The 12,180-nt window shown below is 37.1% G+C and overlaps 2 protein-coding genes across 4 annotated transcripts; one reads left to right on the forward strand and one right to left on the reverse strand.

Annotated features, from left to right (window-relative positions):
- Nucleotides 1-1,357: 1,357 nt before the first annotated feature.
- LOC105045706 (ATP synthase small subunit 6-A, mitochondrial) lies at nucleotides 1,358-6,132 on the forward strand. Of its 3 annotated transcripts, none has more exons than XM_029264834.2 (3): nucleotides 1,358-1,603; nucleotides 1,709-1,751; nucleotides 5,944-6,132. In XM_029264834.2, exons 1-3 carry the CDS (start codon nucleotides 1,483-1,485, stop codon nucleotides 5,996-5,998), a joined length of 219 nt encoding a protein of 72 aa, XP_029120667.1. In that variant the 5' UTR covers nucleotides 1,358-1,482; the 3' UTR covers nucleotides 5,999-6,132. The 3 variants fall into 3 exon arrangements, with proteins under 3 accessions (XP_029120667.1, XP_073114653.1, XP_010922373.1); XM_073258552.1 differs by lacking the exon at nucleotides 5,944-6,132 and adding an exon at nucleotides 5,488-5,843; XM_010924071.3 differs by lacking the exon at nucleotides 5,944-6,132 and adding an exon at nucleotides 5,138-5,466 and having other exon boundaries at nucleotides 1,359-1,603.
- A 920-nt stretch (nucleotides 6,133-7,052) lies between these two features.
- On the reverse strand, nucleotides 7,053-12,071 carry LOC105045703 (UDP-glucuronic acid decarboxylase 6). The gene is made up of 13 exons (XM_010924069.4): nucleotides 11,834-12,071; nucleotides 11,623-11,712; nucleotides 11,117-11,203; nucleotides 9,917-10,004; nucleotides 9,566-9,657; nucleotides 8,834-8,898; nucleotides 8,652-8,740; nucleotides 8,445-8,522; nucleotides 8,218-8,311; nucleotides 8,062-8,128; nucleotides 7,905-7,968; nucleotides 7,603-7,643; nucleotides 7,053-7,509 (listed from the first exon to the last, which is right to left on the reverse strand). The coding sequence occupies exons 2-13, from the start codon at nucleotides 11,698-11,700 to the stop codon at nucleotides 7,324-7,326; spliced, it is 1,029 nt and encodes a 342-aa protein (XP_010922371.1). The 5' UTR covers nucleotides 11,701-11,712; nucleotides 11,834-12,071; the 3' UTR covers nucleotides 7,053-7,323.
- Nucleotides 12,072-12,180: the final 109 nt, after the last annotated feature.

Below are 12,180 nucleotides of genomic sequence, written 5' to 3' on the forward strand. Positions count from 1 at the left end.
ATTATAATTTTTATTTTTTTATAAATTTAAAATTATAATTTTTATTCTTTTTATTTTTTTATTTTTTTTAGAAAAAAATTAAAATCGTCAAATAAAATAGTATTTTTTAAAATATCATTTGAAATGATATTTTTAAAAACACCATTTCAAATGGTATTTTAAAAAATATCATTTATTTAGATGATTTTAATTTTTTTCATTATCTACGTAAAAAATAGGAAAAAAAGGTGGGTGACGTAGCCATCATAAAATACCATTCAAAATGATATTTTATTTTATTTATATTATTTTAATAAATAAATTAAAAATTAAATTATTTTTATAAATAAATTTTTTTAAAATTAATTAGGTAAAGCACTCGGAATGCATGGCTCAAGCTCGGCATGTGCACGATGGTCAGCACACAAAAAGTTTAAAAATTATTTTTTATTCAGCATCTTATGAAAAGAGTTGCAGGAGTAATCAAAGAATCGACGGTATAAATGGCACATCACGTGTCACTCAGACCAATCACAGACTTTCATATTGTATCGGTGCTTGAGCAAGGATCTAATAATGTGGTTTAACATCTTGGATTTTATTATTATATCCTTCTTACCCTTTTGTCCATAATTCATTTATCTCTATTTAGTACTTATGAGCCACGCATTGGAATGTCTTTACCATCCATGCAGATGAATTTTTGTCAGCATACTTGGCATGCCATGCCGATGCATCAATTCTTGTATTTGCATGACACCAATATATAAAAACAAACAAGTACTTTCGATTGATATGAAATTATTTTATTTATGCAAGTATTGGCTTGGCCCAGCTAGTACCTAAACCAAGCTAGGGGCTTCTCTAATCTATTCATGCCATGTTGATATGTTAAAAAAAAAGTCGCCCGTGACCTTATCCAGGACACCATAAGTAGCTCGCTTGGGATGGCTTACATGCATAATAATTTTTCCATGCCTTCTACGTACAAATTGCTTGCACAACCAATGCTTACACTGCATATTGTAAAACATGGTTATCAATATATATTGTGATATATATTGTGTGTGATAGCAAGGTGATCTATTTTGCATTTGGCTCCAATTTAGGTGATATTTGTGTGCGTCCGTCACAGGTTGCGGGAAGTATAGTTGTAGGCCATGCCTGCCGTAGGCCCGTAGCCCCAGCCAGGGGCTGGAATTTGGAGGCCTACGTTCACAGCCCAGAGTCCAGCCTGGTTTTTTGTACTTTCACTTCTATGGCCCACGTCCAACTTAAAGTCTTCTGAGGCGATATGCCGGTTTGATGGTGTCCAAACGCCCATCACCACATCAGGGCCGTCCGTTTCACCCACGAAAGCCGAGAGATAACCTGGTTAAAGCTGCGGGCGGTCACGTTTCCGACGGTTCAACGCAACAAAACCGAAGGTTCCGAAGGTCTGGGGCCGTCTTCCATTTCCTCGCAAGTCGGAAGGGGCAGGGAAAGGTAGAGAGAGAAGGAGAGATGAGGAAGTTCGATCCGTGGCCGGTATTCTTCAGGAGGGAGTTTAACCGCAACTGGCCTTTCCTCGTCGGCTTCGCCATCACCGGCGCCTTCATCGTCAAGCTCACTGCCGGCCTCACTGGTGATTAAATTTCTCCCCCTCTTTGAACACCGATCTCCTCCTCCCGTTTATCATCATCATTTTAAACTCATTTGCTATTTTTTGCCTTTTGATTTCGTACGCCAGAGGAGGACGCCAAGAACTCTCGCTTCGTTCAGGAGCACAACAGGTTCGATCTTATCTCAAACCCTAGTTTTTTCTGTTCTTTTCCTTTTTTTGATGAATTTTTGGATGCCCGTTTAATATTGTTTCGACTGATCAGTGATCACCTTATATCTATGTATGATATTGTGGTGCTTGATGTTTAGGTGCTAGGATAAGTTGCATTACCTAAGTTTTGGTGCTAGATCTGGTGCAGATGTTTTTTATTTTATTTTTTAAACTTTTTTTAAGCAAAGAGTTGCGTCTTCTTTGTTATATATATGTGGTGTAGAATCTCCAACTTAAAACCTTCCCAGGTTTGCCTCCCCGTAATGATTGGCGTGTTGGGGTCTCTGTAACTGGAGTTTAGCTTGGAGTTTTTATTCTATTGTTGATGTTGTTCTCCGCTTTGTATTGTAAGAAAAGTTCCACAAAAGGTGGGTTATGTTATAGATAATATATGCCGAATGAATTATTTGAGACTTCTAAATGTTTTGGCATAAGGTTTGAGGAGATCTGAGATGTGTTGTTTCAAGGCTGTTCAATTGCCAATAGTGTAGTTTATTTTTATTGTAAATTAACCTTACCAGATGCCATCTAGGATTCATGAGGATGATTACAATAATGTGAATCTAGAAATAGAAAGTAGGGCACTTGATGCACATGGATTAGAAGGTTTTGGAAATAGCAAACCACAAAATAATTGCTGGGATTTTATTTTTTGAGAGAGTAAAGGTGTAATGCAGAGAGCTGTAAAACATCCTCTGTTCCTGTTTATTTGTTGACAGCTGCTACCTGAGAGGCTAGGCTAATATGCTGATGAAACTCTGTTGTTTACTGGAATACATCCAAGAGAACACAAAGGCAGGTCTCATTTGATTTTGTTTTTTTTTAATATAATTTCAGTCAGCAGATGCCTCAGTGGCTGACAAATCATATGAATTTGTTGACTGAAACATGTGGAATATCAGTTGTTGATGGTAGTAAATGTAACTGAGTTGCAAAATTGATTTTCCTGTAAGTATCTGGGTCTTCCTTCAGCCCTGGGCTAGTCAAGGAGACATGATTGGGACCTCTTAAGTTTTAATGATTGGGTGGAAAGTCATGGAATTCTGTTTGTGATAATCTTTACTGTTGTTGGAGCCATCTTATGTTATCCTTGTGTATTCCAGACTGGTTTCCAAGATCCTAGTCTCAGTGCCTAGAGACTGATTGATGGGTAGGGAGAGTTTTGCATTGTGTGAATCATCAAATAACCTAACAGGTCAGAATACAAAGGTTTTTTTAGGTATCTGGCATGTCTAAATTGTGGGCAAGACTTTAAGTTAATTAGGAAAGATGAATTTAGAACATGAATGGTAGAGACTAGCAACTGAGATTATATGTACTAAGATACGTATTTGAGTTTTGGGTTTCTCTCTTTTTTATGGTTTTGGGACATGTTTCTACCTTGGTTACCTTTTTAGCATTTTATTACAAACTGTTTCATTCCAAAACAGATCAAAACATAAAACCAACACATCTATCATCAAATAATAAGTAACAATTAAAATGATTCAATTAAGAGATGCTGAATAAATTTGCAGTTGACATGAATGGAGGGTCATGCCATCAGATGAGTCACCTGAAGTTTGCATGAAATTAACTGTGGTTCTTATAGTGTTGATGGATTATGCAATAATAGCTAAGTTGAGTGGATATTAATTTTCTCAATGTGGCTCCACTATCATGCATTCTAAGATAACTAGATGACTATGCGATAGTGCCAGAAAGCTCTCAAGAGTCGAGGAACTCCCTCTAAAGTGCCTATTATAACCACCGTAAGGTTGGAAGGGATATATAGCTTTGTAAAATGAGGCTATCAGATTGAGTCTTTGTGATAGGTTATGTGATTTACTGGAAACAAAGTCATGAACCCTAATATGGAAGGAAAGAGATATTTGTGTTGCAAAGTTGCACAATTACATAATTGATGATTATTTGACAACTTGAAGCCAAATTGGAGGTTGATTGAAATGCACTTATATACCCAAGAAATAGTTGGTGTGATTTGCGAGTGAATATGAGTTCAACTGACCAAGCCTTATGTATTTTGCTACGATCCATGCATGCATAAATGAGATATTCAACATCAGTCTATCATCTATTATCTTTGTTTAACTGATATTTGTCAATACTTAATGATGAAAGATTTATCAAACTTCCAAAGGAAAGATGAAAAGCACTAATGGCTCTTTTCCTATACTTAATCAAGGTTGTGTGATTGAGTGGAAAACGGGAGTTTCTAGATAAAATAGATGGCTGCTATGCAAGATTTTTAATTGCAGGTTCATTCTGCTCTTTTGTAATTTCCAATGAAGGCCCACTTAGGTTGTCAGTATCAGTCATAAGATGCTGATGTAATGATAAGCAATTTCGGGTTGCATTTTTGGTGTATAAAGATGTCTAAGATGTGCTTTGGTGATTTTGAATGGATTATTGTTATCCATCTTGGTCCTCAACTTTCAAATAAACTTCCCTGCATGATTAGACTTTTTCTGATCTCATGCAACTTATGGGAGGGAGATGCAGTACATACAGTCGCTTATCTGTCAAGATGCAGAAGCACTTTTGTAGACAGTACATACACTAGCAGTCTTCTCATTTAGGAGATACATATACATTCAAGAATATTTTTGAATTTGGATTACATGTCTATTAATTTGGTATAACAAAATGATCACCACTGCTGCTATTGAAAGTCAAAAGTTCTTGCATCTAGGAAACTAGCCGATCATATGAGGGTGGTCACTTGTGAGGATGCCCTTTTTATTGATTAGGCTGCTTTTTGGTTGATTTATTTTTGAATGTGTTGAACTTCCCGATAACAAAACCAAGTTGCCACTTGGATGTTGCAGCATGGAAAAATGTTATTGAATTGTTATCTTAATTATAAATTATGGTAATTCAATTGGGATTTAGTTGTTCAAAGGAATGGTTGAGAAGGAAACGAAAACACGAACAAGGGTGGATATTTTTTTTTTTTTTATTACTACCTTTTACCCCTCGATGCATAATTTGGGTGGTTTCTCATCATTTGGCTTTTTTAATTGCTTGGGTTCCACCCCAACTAGTACAGAACGTTTTATCTAGTTTTCTGGAGTTGTGTATTCATGTGCATGCTGAAATACAATGTTTCCATGACTGAGAGAAGGCTGTCTTGATGAATGGAGGATGGTGGCATTCTAACTATCATATTAAAATTGGCCTGGTAGTCCTCATACTGGGCATCATGCAATCGATTATTCCTGGTTTTTGTCAACTTGAACCAGTGGGTCAAATGTTTGCGTAATTGAATAATTTCTTTTGGTACATGTATGATATGCATTCTTGCCCTTTATGAACAAGCAGACTGAGAGCAGTAATCTTTTGTAGGTGAACATTTGCTGATTTGGTGGCTGATTTGAGCTTCTTTCCATGATGAGGCTGGCCAATTTCCTTGATGTTTTGCATAAAAATTAAACATGGTCTAAGTGCTTTGTTTTGAAAACTTCTTAGTATTTTTGAATTGAGAATAAAAGACTGATGCCTGGTATATGGACCCGCTCCTTGAAGATTTTTATTGTTAGTCCAGAGTTTTAAAACTACTATTTAGTTTAACAGTCATCTGTGCGTGTGTTTGTCTTGTAACAAAGTGGCTTAGGTCTCCTTTATCTATGGAGATTTACCTATCATATTATTGGCATGCTAATGCTCTTGGCTGATATCTGTTTTGAAACACACAGCTGGTTGCATCTCCGTTGAACATCGTGAAGTTCCCTTTCTATGCTGTACGCAGATGATGATAGTATCTAAACAAACAATAAATATTTACGGGTCAATATTTGATGGCAATTCCACCGACCTTGGGATAATTTTGCTAGTTTCTTTTGCTTGTGGGTACCCTCAAGCTATCAGCTTTGCCATCTTGGTACCGGCAGATGTGGCAAAATCTATAAGGTATCTCCTTTTTGTTGTCATCAAGCCTTAGGGATCTAATAAACATAATATGACCAGTTGGATATCTGGTTGGACATGTCCTAGATCATGTTGGCCCGCTGAAGCCTTACTGCTTGAATGCAATATTACAATTCTTTCCCCTTAGCTTCGTATTTGTGTCATTATCCAGCTTATCGTGGCTTATTATGGTCCTGTTCAATCTATTTCTGCGAACCACAGTAAACTTGGGAAAACTGGTATAGGTATGATTTGCTGGACTTGTTCCCCATTGTGCCCGAGGTCGACCCTGCTGACTGAAAGCAAAGCATTCTCACTTGCTGGAGATTCGTGATATCACAGCCATGAATCATGTGTTGCTCAAAGCATTCAAGCTTGTGATCTTTGTTTGTACCTTTATCCAAGTTTTTCAAATGAATTGTGTCCTGAGTCAATGTTCTATATTTTATCGGTTATGAGTGTCTTCTGAACGCAATTGGGAGGCACATATATTGGTACAGTTAACAAGATTTCACAATCAGACTTCTGAACGCAGTTGGGAGGCACATATATTGGTACAGTTAACAAGATTTCACAATCAGATGATAGGAGTTTTATACCCTCCAAAAATATTTTATGAATTCTGTTAGTTTTCACTTCTGCATGTTTCTTTCTCAATAAGCAAAACTTTCCTATTCAGTTCCCAGATTCTGAAATTCTGTCTGCTGTCTGAGAAATTATAAATTGGGGCAGAGTAGGATAGTCTAACCAGCCCAGTCTCATTGGCCTCGAAACAGCATTTCCAAAAAATTAGATTCAAATAGGAAGAGAGATCCCAACAAGAATTCGGATGTTAATTTCATTTCAAATAGGAAGAGAGGCATTATCGTGAATTCTAATTTGCACTTCTATCAATCGTCAGAAGTTGTAGAAAGGGCCGATTCAGCCAGCAACCCCCCATTGGATTGTATTTGCCTTTTCAACAGGAGCCTGCTAAGGTCAGGTTTGGGTATGTGTTTATATTTCTGCTAAATAACTCAGCACTAGATTTTGCCATTCATAAAAATATGGTCCAAATTTACTAGGGTTTTAAGGTGAGAAACATTATTAAACTCTAAAAGAATGGTCATCCTTTGGATTTCCAACTGCATAATTGCAAATCATTTATGAATAATGCTGAAAACAACGCATTGCTGATTTGCAGCTTCTTACCTGCAACTCACATTTTATTTGGGAAAGTTTCGTCATAGTTGAGAGAAGACTTGGACGAGGTATACATGAACAGAAGAAACGAGTCAAAACCCAAAAAATTGACAATGAAAGATGGCAGAACAGACTCGGCATTTTTCCCGCAAGTCAGTTGACATTCATGACATGAGAAATAGCTAGAATAACCTTTATTTTCCTTAGTCATTTTGCTGGAAAAATAAGTCCTCACATAATCCAATAACTGAAATGACCTCTTAAAAAAAGAAAGCATATTAATCATACAACTACTACTTTTTGTTTTTTAAATTCTTTTTCACGAACCACAAAGTGTAAAATTTAAAGCTGATGAGCAAACGTTTATTCTAACATGAAAAAGGCATGTGACGCAGAATGCTTTTAACAAGCTTCAATTCTAAAGGAAGAATTGATGCTAGAGGTTATGCTTTTTTTGGCACGCCAAGACGCTGTCGGAAATCCTCTTCCATGAGAGGAAGGCCCTGGCGCAATATAATCTTGGGCTCCCATCCTAGTAGCTCCTTCGCTTTTGTGATGTCTGGTTTCCTTTGGCGTGGATCATCAGGCGTATTCTCCACTATTTTCACAGGCACATTGGGATCAATCAACTGCATTTAAGTTGCAGTTTGTCATCACACGAGGGGGAGGCAGTGCAATTAAAACCGAAATGTGAACATAGGACTAAAGAAACAAAAGCTTACCTCCTTCACATTCTCAGCAAGTTCCATCATCGTAAATTCACCTGCAGCACAAACAATGCATAGTTACATTAAAGACCATCGAGACTGACCATTGGTGAAGTTATAGTCTTAAATTAATAGACTTTCCACACATCAAGCATTTGGCCTCAAGTGGAGAACTACTGATCCCAGGTCCAGGAATGGTTCCATTTGGTTGTCAGCTGCATGCTTGGATGCCATGCAGCAATTTATTTCTCAATGAACAAATTATTCACAAAGACCAATGGTCAACAGTGCAAGTCCAAGATAATTATGAAGATTACCAGGGTTCCCCAAGTTGATAGGGCCTGTATTATCTCCTTCCATCAGCCGGATAAGTCCATCAACCTTCAGAATTTATAGAAACTATAAATTCCCATAGCAAAATAACCAGATCATACTTAGGAAATGAAGATCAACAAATAAAACACGACTTTTTACCATATCAGAAACATAACAAAAACTTCGGGTTTGTGTTCCAGGTGCCTGAACTGTTAAGGGTTCACCACTAATATGAAAACAGAATAAATAAGAGATAAGAAGACAATACTGGATGGAATGCAAAGTGATATTAACAGGTGATAACATAGAGATCACCGAAGTGCTTGAGCTATGAAGTTGCTGACAACACGGCCATCATCAATGTTCATGCGTGGTCCATAGGTGTTAAAAATTCTAGCAATTCGAATCTCTGTTGCATTAACAAGTCCAAAGTTAAAAGGTCGTTTGTGATAATATGCCACCAATTTTCTCCCAATAAAAAATCTTTCAGAGGTGCAAAACAAGCAAGTTGGATTTCTAATTAGTGGAGAATGATAATTCACCGATTCCATGCTGCCTATGATAGTCAAACATTAAAGTCTCTGCCACACGCTTCCCCTCGTCATAGCAGCTCCTGACTCCTGTGGTGCAAGGAATAGCCAATTATTAAGATGGAGTTGGTCAGAGACAGGAAAACACTGCAGAAGGTCACTAACAAATTAAATCAAATCACCAAGTAGAAATTACATTCAGAGAATAAACAGCCTTACCAATTGGGTTAACATTTCCCCAGTACTCTTCCTTCTGAGGATGCTCAAGGGGATCACCATAAACTTCTGAGGTAGATGTCAGCAAAATCCTGCAATTGAAGGGAAAATAGTACAGTAAAAAAATTGCTAGTCACTTTAATTACAAATACCAAATTATCCAACAAAAGCAGTTTAAACATTACCTTGCTCCAACCCGCTTTGCAAGTCCCAACATGTTTAGGGTGCCAATCACATTTGTCTTTATTGTCTGTTGTAAAACAATCATTTTCAAGTTAGTTCGACTTTCTAGTTCAATACATATCATTCATATATACATGCATACATCTAGAGTGGATAAGCCATAACAGCAAGAGGATGGACAATGAGTGATCATCAAGCCAAGAAAGTTGAAACAATACAATTCATGCTACTGTGCAGAATGCAAAATTTAAGACTCCATAGCAGAAGACTTGCATCTCGAGGGTGGAGTAGAAATACATTATGCTGTGGGTTAGTTGAGAGAATACAGCTAGGCATGTTCAGCACAAGCCTTAAGTATGATCAAGATAATAGCTAAATCAATAAAGGTGAGGAAGGAAACCTGGCAAATGGCAAAACTAACTAGAGGCACAATTATGATGCCCGAATATGGATGATGTCTCAAACTTCTAATACTAAATGCCAGGAAATATTCTGTGACTATCATCTGGCCAACGAGAATTTCAAAATTCAATCACTTCAAGAGCTGGCAGCTATTTGAACAGCCAATATATATAAAATATTTTATTCTTTTGAGAAAAAAAGACAAGCATGCATTATGACCCTAAGCCTTCTTCTAATGATCAACAAGAAAAAACATGCTAGGAGCATACTTGTCTTTGAGACAGATGTTCAACATGACATGTTACTGTAAAATTTGGACTAGAAAAACACACCTTCACAGGGTTGTATTTGTAGAAAATTGGAGAGGCAGGACAAGCAAGATGATAGATTTGATCAACCTCTACCAGCAATGGCTCCGTGACATCTGAAAGTAGACACAAGAGCTAATTCACATTAGAAAAGATGATAGAAGCACACTTCAAGGGTCCCAACAAAGATAGAAGACATGATAGAAGAGTACTTAAGAAGATACAAGAGATGATAGAAGAAATAATTCACATTAGCAAAGGTGATCGAAGAGTACTTAAGCAAGGGTCCAAACAGAGAATATCATCATCAGTTACAAGAAATAAAATTCCAGCTTGTCTCAGTTAATGTAATTAGATGAATGTAAGTAAAAGTACCATGACGAATCAGCTCGAATCTTGGATGACCAATCCATTTTCTGAGATTGTCCTTTGAACCAGTGAAAAAGTTGTCAGCAACAATTACCTGCACAATATGGGTAGAAAGAAACACATAAATATTTGTTGAAAGAAATTAATGATGTATAGTGATACAACTGAAATCAGTAGTCACATATAGAACGCCATACTTCTGGTCGACCTTTGACCCCGAGTTATTATATCAGACTGTTTCACCATTTATGGATAGGAGAAATAACTGTGATGTTATGTCAGAAGGGGCATCATGTTTTTGATATAAAATTGTGGTAAGTCTCTGCACTCAAATGCAAATTGTGGTATCCCAAAATTTTGAGATCTGCGAAAACCATTCAAATGATATCCTATATTTCAAATTATTTCCTTTTTACATTTGTTGACTGCAATGAAACAAAAAAATCATTAAAGAGAAGAAATTAATTATTTATCCATTTGTTAATTGAAACTTATCCCCAGGGTCATACCATTCCGCCTAACAACAAGACAATCTGGATTCAAGTCTTAGGTGGTGCAGGTCTCCCTTCCTTTCTCCCCCCAAAAAAAGAAAAATCATTAAAGCCTTATTTGATTCCATGGCATAACTTGGAGACATCGAATGAAAAGTCATTTATTTGCATCAACATTTATAGGGGCTCATTCCTAACTATTTTGACATTTAAAAAAAATGTTCTCCCGCCCATGGACAAGAGATGTACAAGAGATGTCATATGGATCATGGACGTTGTAGGTGGGATCCAAATTCCCCCTCCCTATGAAATCATATAAATCTGAAATACGAAAGCAATAGAACAGATAATGCTGCAACAAATGCAGTTGAAAGAATCAGAGTAAAGTTAGTTCGAATGCTGCACTGTATATTAATATTGCTGCAGCTACCTGTACATCAAGCATGGTCACCAAGCTGCACACAAATAATGCCATTTATGACACACATGGAGTAAAGTCTCCAACAACTTTGTGAAGTGTGCAAGCAAGAACAGGTCTAATATTAGTCAACTGGAACTACAGGAGAGAAGTCATTAAAAACAGACTATCTAAGAATTCGCTGCTCAGGAAGCTTAAAAATGAGTCACATTTCGTTAAGTAATTCATCTAGCAGCACCATCACATCTCATCCAAATACAAAACAAAATAAGACATAGAAGTTACACCAAGAAATACCTCATTCTTTTCATTCTCCATCAACTTGTCCACCAGATGCGAACCGATGAATCCAGCACCCCCAGTCACCAAGATTCGCATATTGGACTGCCAAACAAGAATATCCTCCAAATATTCAGTCAAGAACAAAAAAATCTCCATTCATACCGTTAACAATGCGTTTTGATTTCCACCGACAGATCAAAGAAATCCAAAAGAAAACATTTTATAAATTATATCAAAATTATTCACACAGATCCCAGATCTGACTGCAGTCTACACCAAACGAGGTGTTTCAAAAAATCTTTATCACATTTTGCTAAAAAAAAAAAATCTCTGTCACGAAACGATCCTTTACTTCATACAACATGAGTGAAGAATGAGCCCATCGCTAACATAGTTCTCGATCTAAAATAGCATCGAGAGATGCAGAAATGTCACTTTGTATACGTGCACGATCCCCTTGGTGAGATTTCGATCATACAAACCGATCGGTAATAAAACAAGAACGACAGGAAAAAAATTACCTGAAAAAATTTGGAATTCCGCAGTGGAGAAGGCATCGGAGGCGGCTTTGACACCCCATTGGACAATTCCTTCGCCATTGCTCGGATTCCCTGCGCCAATGGTTTTAAACCCTAACATCATCAGATCTCATGGAAAACAACACCAAATAACGAAAGCCATCGAATAATTCAAAAATAACCAAAATAGATGCAGCAAATTCGGCGAGAAAACCTTTTTAAATCTTGGATTGACAAATAATAAATATGCTTATTTTGGTCTGAGGAAGGCTCGAAGAAACCCTCGAGATCCAAAGCGCTTATATAGACAGGAACCACCGCCACCAACCGATGTTATCAAATCCATAAATTCCATTAAAAAAATGCCAAGCAAGCAAGCGCAGAGACCATGGAGTGAAAACGCTTAGAATACACGCAAAGGAGACTCTCGAGAGCGAAAGCCCTCCCGTCAGACACCAAACGGTTCCGTATCCACCGATTCTAAAACAAACTTAGTGCGAAAATTACCGAACGGAAGCCTGTAGGATTTGGATTTTTACCACGGGTTTTGAATTTTTGATC

This window comes from Elaeis guineensis, chromosome 5 (genome assembly GCF_000442705.2).
Source record: "Elaeis guineensis isolate ETL-2024a chromosome 5, EG11, whole genome shotgun sequence".
NCBI lineage: Eukaryota > Viridiplantae > Streptophyta > Magnoliopsida > Arecales > Arecaceae > Elaeis > Elaeis guineensis.

Excerpts from the sequence above, each read along its gene's own strand:
- LOC105045706 (XM_029264834.2), top strand. The coding sequence starts at position 1,483 with ATGAGGAAGTTCGATCCGTGGCCGGTATTCTTCAGGAGGGAGTTTAAC. Across the intron at positions 1,604-1,708 it reads GCTCACTGCCGGCCTCACTG|AGGAGGACGCCAAGAACTCT; the intron begins GTGATTAAATTT and ends TTCGTACGCCAG. Across the intron at positions 1,752-5,943 it reads TTCGTTCAGGAGCACAACAG|GTATGATTTGCTGGACTTGT; the intron begins GTTCGATCTTAT and ends AAACTGGTATAG.
- LOC105045703 (XM_010924069.4), bottom strand. The coding sequence starts at position 11,700 with ATGGCGAAGGAATTGTCCAATGGGGTGTCAAAGCCGCCTCCGATGCCT. Across the intron at positions 7,969-8,061 it reads TTTGTTATGTTTCTGATATG|GTTGATGGACTTATCCGGCT; the intron begins GTAAAAAGTCGT and ends TAAATTCTGAAG. Across the intron at positions 7,644-7,904 it reads TATCAACTTGGGGAACCCTG|GTGAATTTACGATGATGGAA; the intron begins GTAATCTTCATA and ends TTTGTGCTGCAG.